Here is a 12,565-nt window from a genome sequence, read left to right on the forward strand (position 1 = left end):
AGTCGAGAGGCCATGGCTTTCCATGACAGACCAAATGGAGAGTTGGCCACCTCTAGAAAACACCTCTGACTAAAGGGGGAAAGGCAGGCGAGTCTGGAATCGGCGTGGCTGGCTCCTGACATGTACCTGGTGATTGTTCGGGGACTGAATGCTGGATTCTCTAAATTGTGTGTGGAGGAGTAGACACTCATGTAGCTCTCTGCATTTGTTCCCTCGGCTGTCAAATAGAAGCTCTTGTTGGTCATATTAAGTGGCAGGCCTTTCATTCGAAAGACCTTGCCCCAGACTTGGTTTCCACGAGGCACACAAGACAGACAAGGGCATTAATTTAACACATGCAAAAGTAGCTCTGTTGACAGGTTTATAATTGGGCTGCTATCCATTATGGCCAATGTGGGTCCTGTATTGCACTGGGTGCGAACATGTATTTATGTGATCCTACAGAAGCAATGAAGAACTCCTCAAGCATGTCACTGTTGAATGTCCTGATGTGAAGGCCTGGTCAGGTAAAACCTCGAATATTTTTAGCAGTGCCCAGATATATGTCCTTACTTCAGCTGCCCTTGCTTAGAATGTAGGCAGCCTGTGGGTGAGGATGTGGGTAGGCATTCAATACTCAGCATACTTAAGCAGTGGTAAACATGAACATTCAGATTTGGACAGCCTACACTCTTTTTCTTGTTGGTTTTCTATTCTTCCAGAATGTACTTTCCCCTTGTTTCTCCTCTAGAAACAGCACACGGGGCTGCTCAATGCCAATTGCATAGGTTACTACCTCATGTGTTGCTATGACAAGACTCCTTACAAAGGGAACTTAGGGAAGTTTTGAAGCTGCTCTCCATCATGGTGGGAAGTTGGCAGCCAGTGAGAGCTTGAGGCGTCTGCTTAATTGCTTCTCTAGTCATGAAGCAGAGAGATAGAGACGGATGCTGGTGCTCTGCGTACTGTCTTGTTATTCTGGTTCAGCCTATTGAATGGTGCCACCAATAGTTAGGATGGTTATCCTGCTTCAATGAATCCAATCCAGAAACTCCCTGAGACAGATCCACAGATTCATGTCTTAGGTGTCTGTCCAACAGATGACCAGTACTAGCTGTCACAAAGGTCACTGGTGAAGTTTTAGATGCTTGAAGTCAGGTTTGCAGCCATCCACCCTGCTCAGCTTGGCTCTCGAAGAGTCCTATCAATCTCCAGGACAATGTTAGCTCATGACTGACATTCTGGGGGTTCTATGTGCTCAGATATACTGTGTTTTGTGACATCTGGATGGTGGGACAGCTCTGAGATTCCCTACCTTGAATCTCAGGGATGACTAGAGCATCCTTGTCTCTGGGTCCTAGGGTATAGTGCAATGAAGTTGGTCTCCATGGGCCAGCCTGCCCAGGCCTGCATTCACAGAGAAGCCCCAGAAGTACCTACAAGCTCTCTGCAGTTAAGGAGATGGAGGTGGGGGGGGGGTTGTTGGATAGGGTTAGGGTCTATCCATGTTCTGTCATGGGTGCAAGCCACACCTTTCTCTTCCTTACTTGATGTATGGTTTTAGGAGGTAAATGAGCACTTGAGACCAGCAGTGGCTGGAGAGTCTCCCATAAGTTCCCAAGTCTTTGTGAATATACTCCACGAATGACTCAGAATTAGCTTGGCACCCATTCCCACGCCTCCCAGGCTATTTTCACTCACATCCATCTGGCCCCTCAGGCTCCTCTGCCCTTGTGTGTCTGAACTCCTCATGGGACGGGAGACTTGGTCTTGTTTCTGTCCCCAGCACACCGCGCCTGTCAGGTGTAAGCGAGCCACTGTCGAGATCTCCATCGTGAATAAAAACCATGTATGAACTGGGTGTCATATTCCCTGTGCTTGCTGGAACTCTGGAAATAACGGCACTAGCTGTTTACAAGGTGAAGGCAGTGGAGTGCTAATCTGATTCTGTTACCTAGGCGATGTTCTTGCATGTCGAGGAGCTTCTGGGATGTGACTCTGGTTTTCTTCGCACTTCTCTCTCTAACTTATATGCCTCTTTTTCTCCTACACCCTTTGCATCGGTGTTTCCAGGGTCCTAGTTTTTTGTTTTGTCTTCCAGACAGTCCCATGAACTGGCTCTGTTTGAGGATGACCTTGAACTTCGAACCCTCATGTCTTTGCCTCCTTAAAAGCTGGGGTTACATGCGTGCACATTCTTGGTTCATGTGGGGCTGAGGATTGAACTCAGGGGCTCGAGCATGCTTTGTATGTGTTCTGCCTACTGAGCTGCATCCCTCTGCCATCCTTGGTCGTTTTGAGAGAGTCTTTTTATTTTCTGTGGTAGCTGCATCCCTCTGCCATCCTTGGTCGTTTTGAGAGAGTCTTTTTATTTTCTGTGGTAGCTGCATCCCTCTGCCATCCTTGGTCGTTTTGAGAGAGTCTTTTTATTTTCTGTGGTAGCTGCATCCCTCTGCCATCCTTGGTCGTTTTGAGAGAGTCTTTTTATTTTCTGTGGTAGGTGTCATGCATCACAGCTTTCCCAGGGACAGTCCGGCGACACCCAGGCCCACGTCTGTGAAGTCCTTCGCCTGGCCACTGACTGCCTCCTGCTGGAAGATCCAGTTGTATCTTAGCTTTGCTGAAACTAAGCTTGAAGTTTCCATGCCTCACCTTCTTTAGGATTCCCCATCAACCTAGCCATCTAAGACGCCACATCCGACGTCTCCTGGGATGCGTTTGCTTTCCGAATCTTGTCACACTTGATGGAACGAAGGGCTATATGGGGTCTATCCCCTCAAACTCTCTGTCAATTCTCTGCCAATTTCTAAATTTTGCCATTACTCTGTTTTGGAAACATCTGGGTCCTCCTTCTTCTTCATCAACCCCATGACTTGCTTTGCGGCCCAGGCCTTGCCCTCCTCTCGTTCCTGTGTCTCAGGCACTGTTCTCTCTGGTCTCCGTATACACACTCACCATGTTCCCTGATAGACTTCGACTCTTCATACCATTTGGTTTTTTTCTTGACTGCTTCCCACTCATGGGATCCCCTTGTTACCTGCCCTGCTTTCCTGCCTATATGTTTAAGACAAATAAGCATCCCTCAGGATTACAGCCTCTGTCACATGCCTTCCTTTTATGAAACCCTTTAATGCCCAGGGAGAGTGGGTTTTCCTCTTGAATCCCGCTAAGCCCCATGTGTTCTTTCTAGCTCAGTCCCGTCACTCGCCACTCACCTCCTTCCATTAACAGACCCCGAGACTATGCTACGTGTCTTTGTGTCTATAGCACCTCTCTGTCTCTCGGGAAATAGCGGATGTACAAGAAGCACATATTGGATGGATGGATGGATGGATGGATGGATGGATGGATGGATGGATGGACGGACTGGTAGATGGGTGGATGGATGGTTGGTATGATGCGTTGTTATGTTGCTGTGTCCATGGGAATAGGGAGACTTTCCTTGCGTTAACAATGGAGTTGGTCTCCCTTACACAAAGATGAGCACACATCAAAAGCAACCCTAGTGGAGGAGCTGAGGTCGAACATTTTGGTTTAGTGTCTTATTTATCATGTAGTAGGCCAGTGACAGGGGCCTGGCAGAGGCCATCCCAGACATACTTGCCATCATTGCTATATGCAACCTCTCTGGGGGCTGTTCCTGCCTTTGCGATGGGCACCGCCTCACCTAGGCTTACTTAATTTTATAGTAACGATTGTCTGGAGTGTGACTTGGGGTCCATGCGGGGTGAGATGGGATGTTGGAAGAGGCAAAGCGGAAGAGAATGTGGGATTGCAGATTTCTGTAGATCACTGGGATGTGTTCTGGATTCCCCAGACTCCATCTTCAGAGTGATCTGACTACTTGCCTCCCTCGCCACCAGTCAACTCTTAGCATCCCCGGCTCTTCAGTGGCCTTTTGTCCTGACCAGTCCCATTGCCACTTAGTTTAGTTTTGAGTTCAGCCTACACAGATGGGCTAACTACTTGTTGTAGCTGCCTGGGATCTGAAACCATCTGGTTTTTCCTAGCTGAAGGGGGGCAGTCTATCATATACCAGAATTGGAAGAAAAAAACCTGTGTTGTTTTTGGTGTCAAGGCTGGTCTTTCCCATCTCTCTTGAATTTGGTTAACTTGAAAATGAGTAGGGAGAATTACTGAAAGTGCTGGGTGTTTCTAAGTGTAGGCTTTAAGACTCGCCACCAATACAAGGAGGTTGACAAGGGTTTGCTCTCTCTCGGGATGAAGCTGTGGTTGATGCCAGAAACGGAATCACACTCGAAAGTGAACAAATTGTGACTTGTCAGTGTCTGTGGTATTACGTCATTTGTTTTTCCAAGATATCCTTGGCAATTTTGTTTTGTCTTAACCAAAAATAGGGAATGACCAACCAAGGTCATTGCTGTTAAATTTCTGGTCCAAATGAATTATTTGAGATTAGAGCCCAGTAAAGCAGTTTGCGTCGCAATAGGAAAGGTGACAAGGCAGGGAAGACATTATTATGTTGTTCTCTTTCTTCAGAAGTGTCTTAAAGTGCTGCAGTTACAGTCAGCAAGGACCTAGATCTGCCCCAGCCGGCACCAGCTGTGTGCATATAGGATCTCTGATGTCCTAAAGGACTGCTGCTCTGCATTGCTGGCTGTTTCCTTCTCTTCTCTATTTCTCTTTCTCTCAAGGTTGCCTCTTAAGCCAACCATTACTACTCACTGCCAGTGACCACACCCATGTGTCTTTTGTCATTTTTTTTTCACTGCAGATTTCAGCAATGTCCCTGACATCACAACTGGCCTGAAAAGGAGTCAGACAGATGGTACTCTGGATCAGATGCCCCACAGGGAGAAGACAGAGCAGACATTTCGGGTAAGATGTCAGCCCAGATGACAAGCTGAGAGCCAGGCAGGCAAGGGCTAATTCCTACTGGCGCCTGAGGTTGGGGATATAAAATATAATTTTACTATTTTTGTGTCCACTAGATGATGCAAACCCTTTTGTCCTTCTAAAAATTGAAATCCCTATGTGAGTGTGTACATGCATTTTTTGATTTGTTGCTACTGTTTTGGTGTGTGTGTGTGTATTTTGAGTCAGAATCTCACGCTCTAGTCTGAACTGGTGTAGAATTAACTTAGCTCAGGCAGATGTCAAACTCATTAGTGACTCTCTTGCCTCCATCTCCAAGCACTGGGATTACAGGTGTGTATTACCACACTTATTTGTTTTGCCTTAAAATTTTTTTAAATTTGTGTGTATGTGTGTGTGTTCGATGTATGGATATATGCTCATGTATGGGTACACTTGCCCTTGCATGCTCGTGTGTGTGTGTGTGTGTGTGTGTGTGTGTGTGTGTGTGTGTGTGGTGTATGGCTGGCCAATGAGCCCCAGGAACCCTCCTACTTTCTCTTCCCCAATGTTGGGGTCACAGGTGTACACTGCACACCCCCTACCCCAGCTTTTATGTGGTTTCTGGGGATTGAACTGAGGTCCTCATGTTTGCATGGCGAGCATTTTATCCATTGAGACATCCAGTGAGGACTTATAGGGACCATTTACCTGGCTTCTGACATTCCATTAAAGAGCAAGGGAGACAGGAAGTCTGCTTAGAAATCCTGAGATGGAAGTCCTAATCTTCGCTATTAGGAAAGTCATGTTCAGTTACTAGCCCATCCCTATTCCTAATTTTCTAAAACCAAAGCTAAAGTATTATTATTTTCAATGTTGCTTTTTTCTAATGTTTGGTTGTAGTGAAATATACCTAACAAGGACCTAGAGAGATGGCCAAGCAGTTAAGAGCATTAAGTGTTCTTCTAGAGGACCTTGGTCTAATACCTATCACCCCATGACGTTACCATCTCTAATTTCAGTTACAGGGGATCCAACATCCTCTTTCAACCATGCATGCACTCTCATGGTACATAGACATACACATAAACAAAACACTCATTTTCCATTTCCTCCCATTCCATGATTTTATCTACATTTTCTTCCCAGTTACCAATTCTATGTCCTGCCTATAAAAAGCAAAATTATATGGCCCTCAGGAGCGATAATATGAACAAAGGAGTCAAGACCTTTGTGGGAAAAACCACAGAATCAGCTGACACGAGCTAGTGAGAGATCACTGACTCAGGTCTGACAACTGGGGAACCTGCATAAGACCAAACTCGACTCCCTTAATATAGGTGACAATGGTGTGACTGGGACAGTATATGAGGCCACTGGCAGTGAGTCCAAGATCTAACACTAATGCACAAACTAACTTAGTGGAGCTCATTCTATACGGAGAGATGCCTTGCACAGCCTAGACACAGGGGTGTGGGGGTGGAGAGGTGCCTCAGTCCTGCCTCAACGATGATGGGACAGACTTAGTGAACTTCCTAGGGGAGGAGGCCTTAACCCTCTCCATGGAGCAGATGGGAGGTAGGGGGAGGGAGGGAGAAGAGGAGGGCGGGAGAACTGGGATTGGAATGTAAAACATAAATTAATAAAAATGTTAAATGAAAAAGCAAAACAAAAAAAAATATATGGTCCTCACTCAGCATGGTGATGCATTCCTTAATCCCAGCTCTTGGGAAGTGAACATAGGAGTACCAGGAGTGCAAAGTTGTCCTCAGCCATATAGGGAGTTAGAGTCTAGCCAGGGCTACAGGATACCCTTTCTTACACACACACACACACACACACACACACACACACACACACACACACACACACGACAACAAGAAAACACGGACCTCACCCCCTCTTTTGTTCTGGTCTTATTTCACATAGCAGGGATGCCTTCTCTGTTCATTCATATGATACAATGTGTCAGATTTTCACTCCACTTTAAGGCCAAGTAATACCCCATCAGAAGTAGGCACCTTATTTTATTTACCATTCATCTATTGATTGGTACATCTGTCCCTTGTGAGTGATATTGCAATGACTAATTGGGATACACGTGCCCGCTCAAATCCCAACCTTCAGGTTTCAGGGTATGTATCTGGGATTGTAGTTGCTAGATCATAGCTCTTCCACAGTTGGCCTTTTGAGGGAAGGGACGGTCATTTTCCACAGCTCTGCACCTTCTGCCTGCTTAGCAGCCATGGGTCGGGGCTGCAGTTTGCCCCTATCCTCAGTGGCACTTTGTGTCTTCCTTTCCGTTCTTACATCTTTCAACTGTTCATGATCAGTTACCCTTTCAATGCAGTCCACAATTCGAGATTTCAATTCCAATTTAGTCTTTGTTTTTTCCTTTTCTCTCTCTCTCTCCCCCCTCTCTCCCTCCCTCCCTCCATTCTTCTTTCTCCCTCCCTCCTCCCTTCCTTCCTTCCTTCCTTCCTTCCTTCCTTCCTTCCTTTCTTTCTTTCTTTCTTTCTTTCTTTCTTTCTTTCTTTCTTTCTTTCTTTCTTTCTTTCTTTCTTACCTGAAACAGGAATAGAGGATGTGTAGGCAATGACAACCATTATATGCCAGTTGTTGTAGAACCACATGTCATTTGAGTTTAGGCTAACACTTTGGCCTGGGCCTTGGTAAGCTGCATGGAGCATACCCATGAGACTCGGTGACAGGTGACATCCCCCTTGGCCCTGCTCTCCTCACGCTCCTTCTTCTGCCATTCTTCCAGGCCCTGGATGTCCATGTTTTTGTTGTTATTTTTTGTTTATTTGTCTTGTTTTTGTTTTTGGAGACAGGATTTCTCTGTGTAGCTTTTTTCTTCTTTTCTTTCTTAAACGCTATCCAGGAATTTGCTCTATATATAGACTAGGCTGGCCTCCAACTCACAGAGATCTGCCTGCCTTTGTCTCCCTAGTCCTGGGATTAAAGGTGTGATGCCACCACTGCCCAGCAGGATGTCCAGTTTTATGCCAGGACAGTTGTTTCTCCCCCTCTGAGGACTTCCCGGTTCCATTCTCTGTCTGTTGGACTGTTCTAGGAAACTCAGTACCATAGGTATTTTTTCTGTGTGTGGAGCAGAGAATCACAGAACATCCACTTGACAAGTTCTGTTTGCTTTGGCTTAACTTTCTTGAAGCACTCACGGAGCTGGCTGTGTGTTGGAGGTGAAGGTGCCTTGGGGCATGGGCATAGCACAGTGCTTGAAGGAAGATCACTCAACACCACTGTGAATAATGATTTTCTTTCCATGGTAATTTACTTGAGTTCCTAATAAGGAAATTAATTTTTTTTACCCCCATTTAAAAAAGATTCAATAAAAGAGACGTGAGAAGTTAAAAGAATTAGCACAGTAAGGTCATTTGGAAAGATTCCCTGACAGTGTGTGTCATAGCTAAGCGAAAAGTGAGCCAGAAGCAGAAAGATGAGAACTGAAGATTGAATGGAAATTTGGATGATAGGAACTTTATTTTCTATTGTAAAAGATGGTGAGGCCAGCCCAGTCTACATAGTGAGTTCTAGGATAGCCAGAGCAACATAAGTGAGGCCCTTCCTTAAAAACAACATAAAAATGGTGAGGGAAGAAAACTAACTCTCTCTCTCTCCCTCCCTGCCCCCCTCTCCCTCTTCTTCTCTCTCACCCCCCTTCCCTTTCATCCCCTCACATGCATGTGCGCGTGTGCACGCGCGTACACACACACACACATACATACACACACATACACATATGCACACTCATGCATACCAAAGAACACAGAGCAGAAAACATAGCAGCAGAAGTTCTGATTGAATATCTTAATACATCTGAATTTCATCTGAGAAGTATCTTGGGGAGGGGACACATTGGTCAACATGACACCCATTCATGTTTCATATGCAGTGTGTACACATAACACAGAAGTAAGTCTGTACAGTGTTGGCGATACACTTGTGGTTTAACCACAGCCATGCCCTGGAGGGCAGGGATGGGACACTGCTTCTCTTGTCATGCTGGCATGCTGGACTCTGCAGCGTTTTGGATTAGGAACACTCAGCTTGAGTGAGCAGGTGAGGCACGTGCTTTCAGTGTCTTCCAAGTCAATAGTGGTCACCTACTAACAGGTTTGAACATGACCCCAGCTAATAATGGAGTTCAGTTCACAGAAGAATAGGAGGGTGTCCAGCCTTCAGTCTGTTTAATCATCTTTGTTTCCTGGAGAGCATGGATTAGTGACCACCAAAGGTAATCGTCATGATGGTCATAGTGAAAAGGGAGGCAAATTGTCAAATTTAGGGATCGTAACTTCATATATCTATATCTATATATCTATATAGATATATGAATATAGATATAGATATAGATATATAGATATATAGATATAGATATATAGATATATAGTCCCCAGTGTTGGGGATTGAACTTTTTTTTTTTTTTTTTTTTTGGTTTTACTGAGACAGGGTTTCTCTGTATTGTTTTGGAGGTCCAGCCCAGCCTCGAACTCACAGAGATCCGCCTGCCTCTGCCTCCTGAGTGCTGGGATTAAAGGGTGTGCCACCACCACCCGGCTGGGGATTGAACTCCTTAATGCAAGTTAGATTCTCAGACCTCTGTGATTTTTTAGTCTTGTGTCAGAGTCTTATTGTCTAGGCTGACTTGAACTTGTGATCCTCCTGTCTCCGCTGCTGAGCAGTTGGGATTACAGACTGTCTTAGTTAGGGCTTTATTGCTGTGAAGAGACACCATGACCACGGCAATTCTTACAAGGGAAAATTTAACTGGGGACTGACTTACAGTTTCAGAGGTCTACACCATTATCAGCATGTTGAGAGGCGTGGCAGACACGGTGCTGGAGAAGGAGGTGAGAGTCCTACATCTTGCTCTGCAGGCAGCAGAAGGGGACTGAGTCACACTGGACATAGCTTGAGCATGGAAGACTTCAAAGTCTGCCACTACATTAGCACACTTCCTCCAACAGGACCACACCTGCTAAGAGTGCCACTCCCTATGGGCCTATGGGCGACATTGTCTTTCAAACCACCACACAGACCAGGGTATTTTTATTGTTGTTGTTGTTGCTTATTTGCAGACCAGAGATCAACATTGGGGATGGGTTCACTTGTTCTCTAACATTTTCCATCTTTTAAGACAGACTCTTTTACCTAACTTTGGCTGGACGGGCTGGCTACCAAGCTCTGAGATTTGCCTGTCTGGCCACTGCTACCCTTGGGGTGGGTAAAGATGCCAAAGATCTTGTCTAGTTTTTTACATGGGTTCTAGGTTCTGAACTCAGATTGCCATGTTTCCATAGCATGCACTTTTATCGACTGAGCCGTCATCTCTGCAGTACATCTATGACCAGGATTCCTCCCTGTTTGCATGGAAGTTGCTTTCCTGTGCTGGGAGCGAGCTTTGCAGGTGCCTCTGCATACTACCCTCTAGCAGGCAGCTGCTCAGGCCTGCAGGAGGTGGGCGCTCTCCAGGGAGAGGACCTGCCTCTGCTTCCTGGATCGTCTTAGGGGTCATTAACTTCTTTTCAGATTAGATTCTGGTTGAACCTGGGCCATGTGGGGTATTTTACTAACAAGTACTCTAGACTCAAGAATAAGGAATAATTTCCATTGAAAATCACACGAAGCCTAGCTTCATGAAACACAGCTGTAACCAAGGCTTTTTGACAGCCCCACAATTTCTGCAAATGGTTCATAATTGATTGCCTTGCCGCTATTTAAGGGTGCCTATTACTGTCACAGCTCTTTGTGTGACCCTGTCAGCCTCTCCTGTAGGGGATTTTTTTTTTCTCTCTAGCATTGTTAGCAGTTGGCATATGCTATTATGATAGGGGGGAGTTTGAAAGGGATAAATAATTTCTCTTTGGGTGAGGGAGTTGAAGGAGTTTTTGGTTTTGTTTTGGGGGTACCCAAGGTGTGTTAAGCAATCCACACAGACAAGCCATCAAGTACTGGGAACTGGCAGCAGACGTGTGGCACTCAGCGGATCTGTCGTTGCTACATCTGCTGTAACCTCCTGGTACCCCTCCGGAGCAGGCAGGCTCAGAGTTTAGGGTAGGAATCTAGTGGAAGGGGGTGCAGCTTCTCCAGGCAGCAGAGAGAGAGCTTGGTGGCGCTAGGACATCCTTGTGGCTGTGACAAGCAAGAACAGTTTGGGATTTTTTTTCCCCTTACTTCATTGCCTGGGGATGAGAGCAGGAGGGGAGGCATGCCTTCCCTGCTCTCCAGGAGCGGCGGATTGTGAAATGAGAAGGAGCAGGCCCCTTGGAACCGCTCCTTTTCATGTGCAAGTGTGTAAGTAAATGCAGCCTCGGGATTCCCGGGTGCAGGTCTTGATCCTGAGGGCAGGCATGGTTGCATGTTTTCTGTCCTGAAAGTTGGTGTGACTCTAACAATGCCTAAGGTGGTTGTGTGGATGCCAGGGCTTGGGGTCTGTTTGGAAGGGGTCCCCAGAGCTATTTTGAAGCACTCTATATTTATAGGCGAGAAGAGAACTTTTGTATACTGGCTCTGTGTTACTGTCAACTTTGCTTTTCTCATTCTGAGGTCTCGTAGTCGATCTCGAAAACAGTTTTGTCAGCTTGAAATAGATGTTATAAAGACCTGTGCAAAGGTGCTTCTTCTGCATACTGTGTATTTTAAAGCGGGAGGAAGAATTTGATTGTTGCAAATCATTCTGTATTTGAATAATTTTCTTGGAGCGTAGCCCATGCTTGTATTGGACTTACTGCTATGAAATAAATACCTGTAAACAAAAAATAAAGAAAAGAAAACCTGTTTTCTATAAGGTGAGCAGAGTTTTTGGTGTAGCTCTTCCTCCTCAGTTAATTTTCTAGATTTTAGAGGAATTTTTATGTAATCACCTAGTGTGGCTGTGGCCGCGATTATTTTTGCAGTTTGTAGGCGTTATGTTGATAGAACAGAGAGCATTGGGAATTGAGATGTACAGTGTAGCAACTGTGTGTTGTGTTCTTTGCATTTGATCATTTTAAGGATGTGTTTTGCCCCATTGTGTGTTCAAGGCAGAAGAAAAGAACCCATACTGACAGTTAACTTCCCTGTAATCAGGGGAATATAACTTGTATTCAATATTTGACTCCTGCCTACTCATTTTCCTCAACCTTTTAAGTTTCTCACATGAATTGCTTTTTCAGAGCTTGCATATCGAAGAAGCTGAAGCTAAATGAGAAGGTTTTGGGGAACGTGATTTGTGTCCCAGAATCCGTTAAGTGCACACTGAAGCTTCCTGCATTACCCCAGGACCTTTTGGGTTGTAAGATGCTTTGTTAGAAAGTTAAACTAAACATCATTTATTTAGAAACTTTAGTCTGTTTCCATAGCTGCGTTTAGTAGACTGATGTATTCATAGTCTTTTCTTAAAGTTAAACGGACCTATTTTGAAATGCATGTCGTCTGAACTAATTTGTATTGCAATGGAAGGAGATGGTATCTTCAAGGTAAAATGCATTGTTCCTGAGAAATAACTCGGGCATCTCCCTTGATGAGTTCACTTCAGGCAGCCCTTCTTCCAGGCATTCACATGCCAAAGAGAAATCTTGACTAGGTTAGAAAACTGAGGTTGTATCCTATTGTACCAGGATTTACCAGTCTCCTGGGCTGAGTTACTCAGCTTCTAGTGGATTAAGTGGCCTCCCCTGTGAGGTCTACAAGTACATAGTCTACTCAAGTCTTGGCACCTTCATTGGGAGTGGGGTGGGGGTTGGGGAGATTCAATGTCCGATAAGAA

At 45.3% G+C, this 12,565-nt stretch overlaps 1 protein-coding gene across 5 annotated transcripts in view; it reads left to right on the forward strand.

The window, feature by feature from the left end:
- The window catches only part of Tiam2 (TIAM Rac1 associated GEF 2), a 192,662-nt gene that overhangs the window by 144,783 nt on the left and 35,314 nt on the right, over positions 1-12,565 (forward strand). For 4 of the 5 annotated variants that reach the window (XM_005065908.4, XM_040728405.1, XM_040728407.1 and 1 more), the window contains exon 16: positions 4,715-4,818. In XM_005065908.4, coding sequence (XP_005065965.1) covers positions 4,715-4,818 — 104 coding nt within the window. Of the gene's footprint in view, positions 1-4,714; positions 4,819-10,895; positions 11,113-12,565 lie in introns of those variants that run through there. The other variant, XM_013127271.3, reaches the window with a different exon arrangement.

This window comes from Mesocricetus auratus, unplaced genomic scaffold, assembly GCF_017639785.1.
Source record: "Mesocricetus auratus isolate SY011 unplaced genomic scaffold, BCM_Maur_2.0 Super-Scaffold_100018, whole genome shotgun sequence".
Lineage (NCBI taxonomy): Eukaryota > Metazoa > Chordata > Mammalia > Rodentia > Cricetidae > Mesocricetus > Mesocricetus auratus.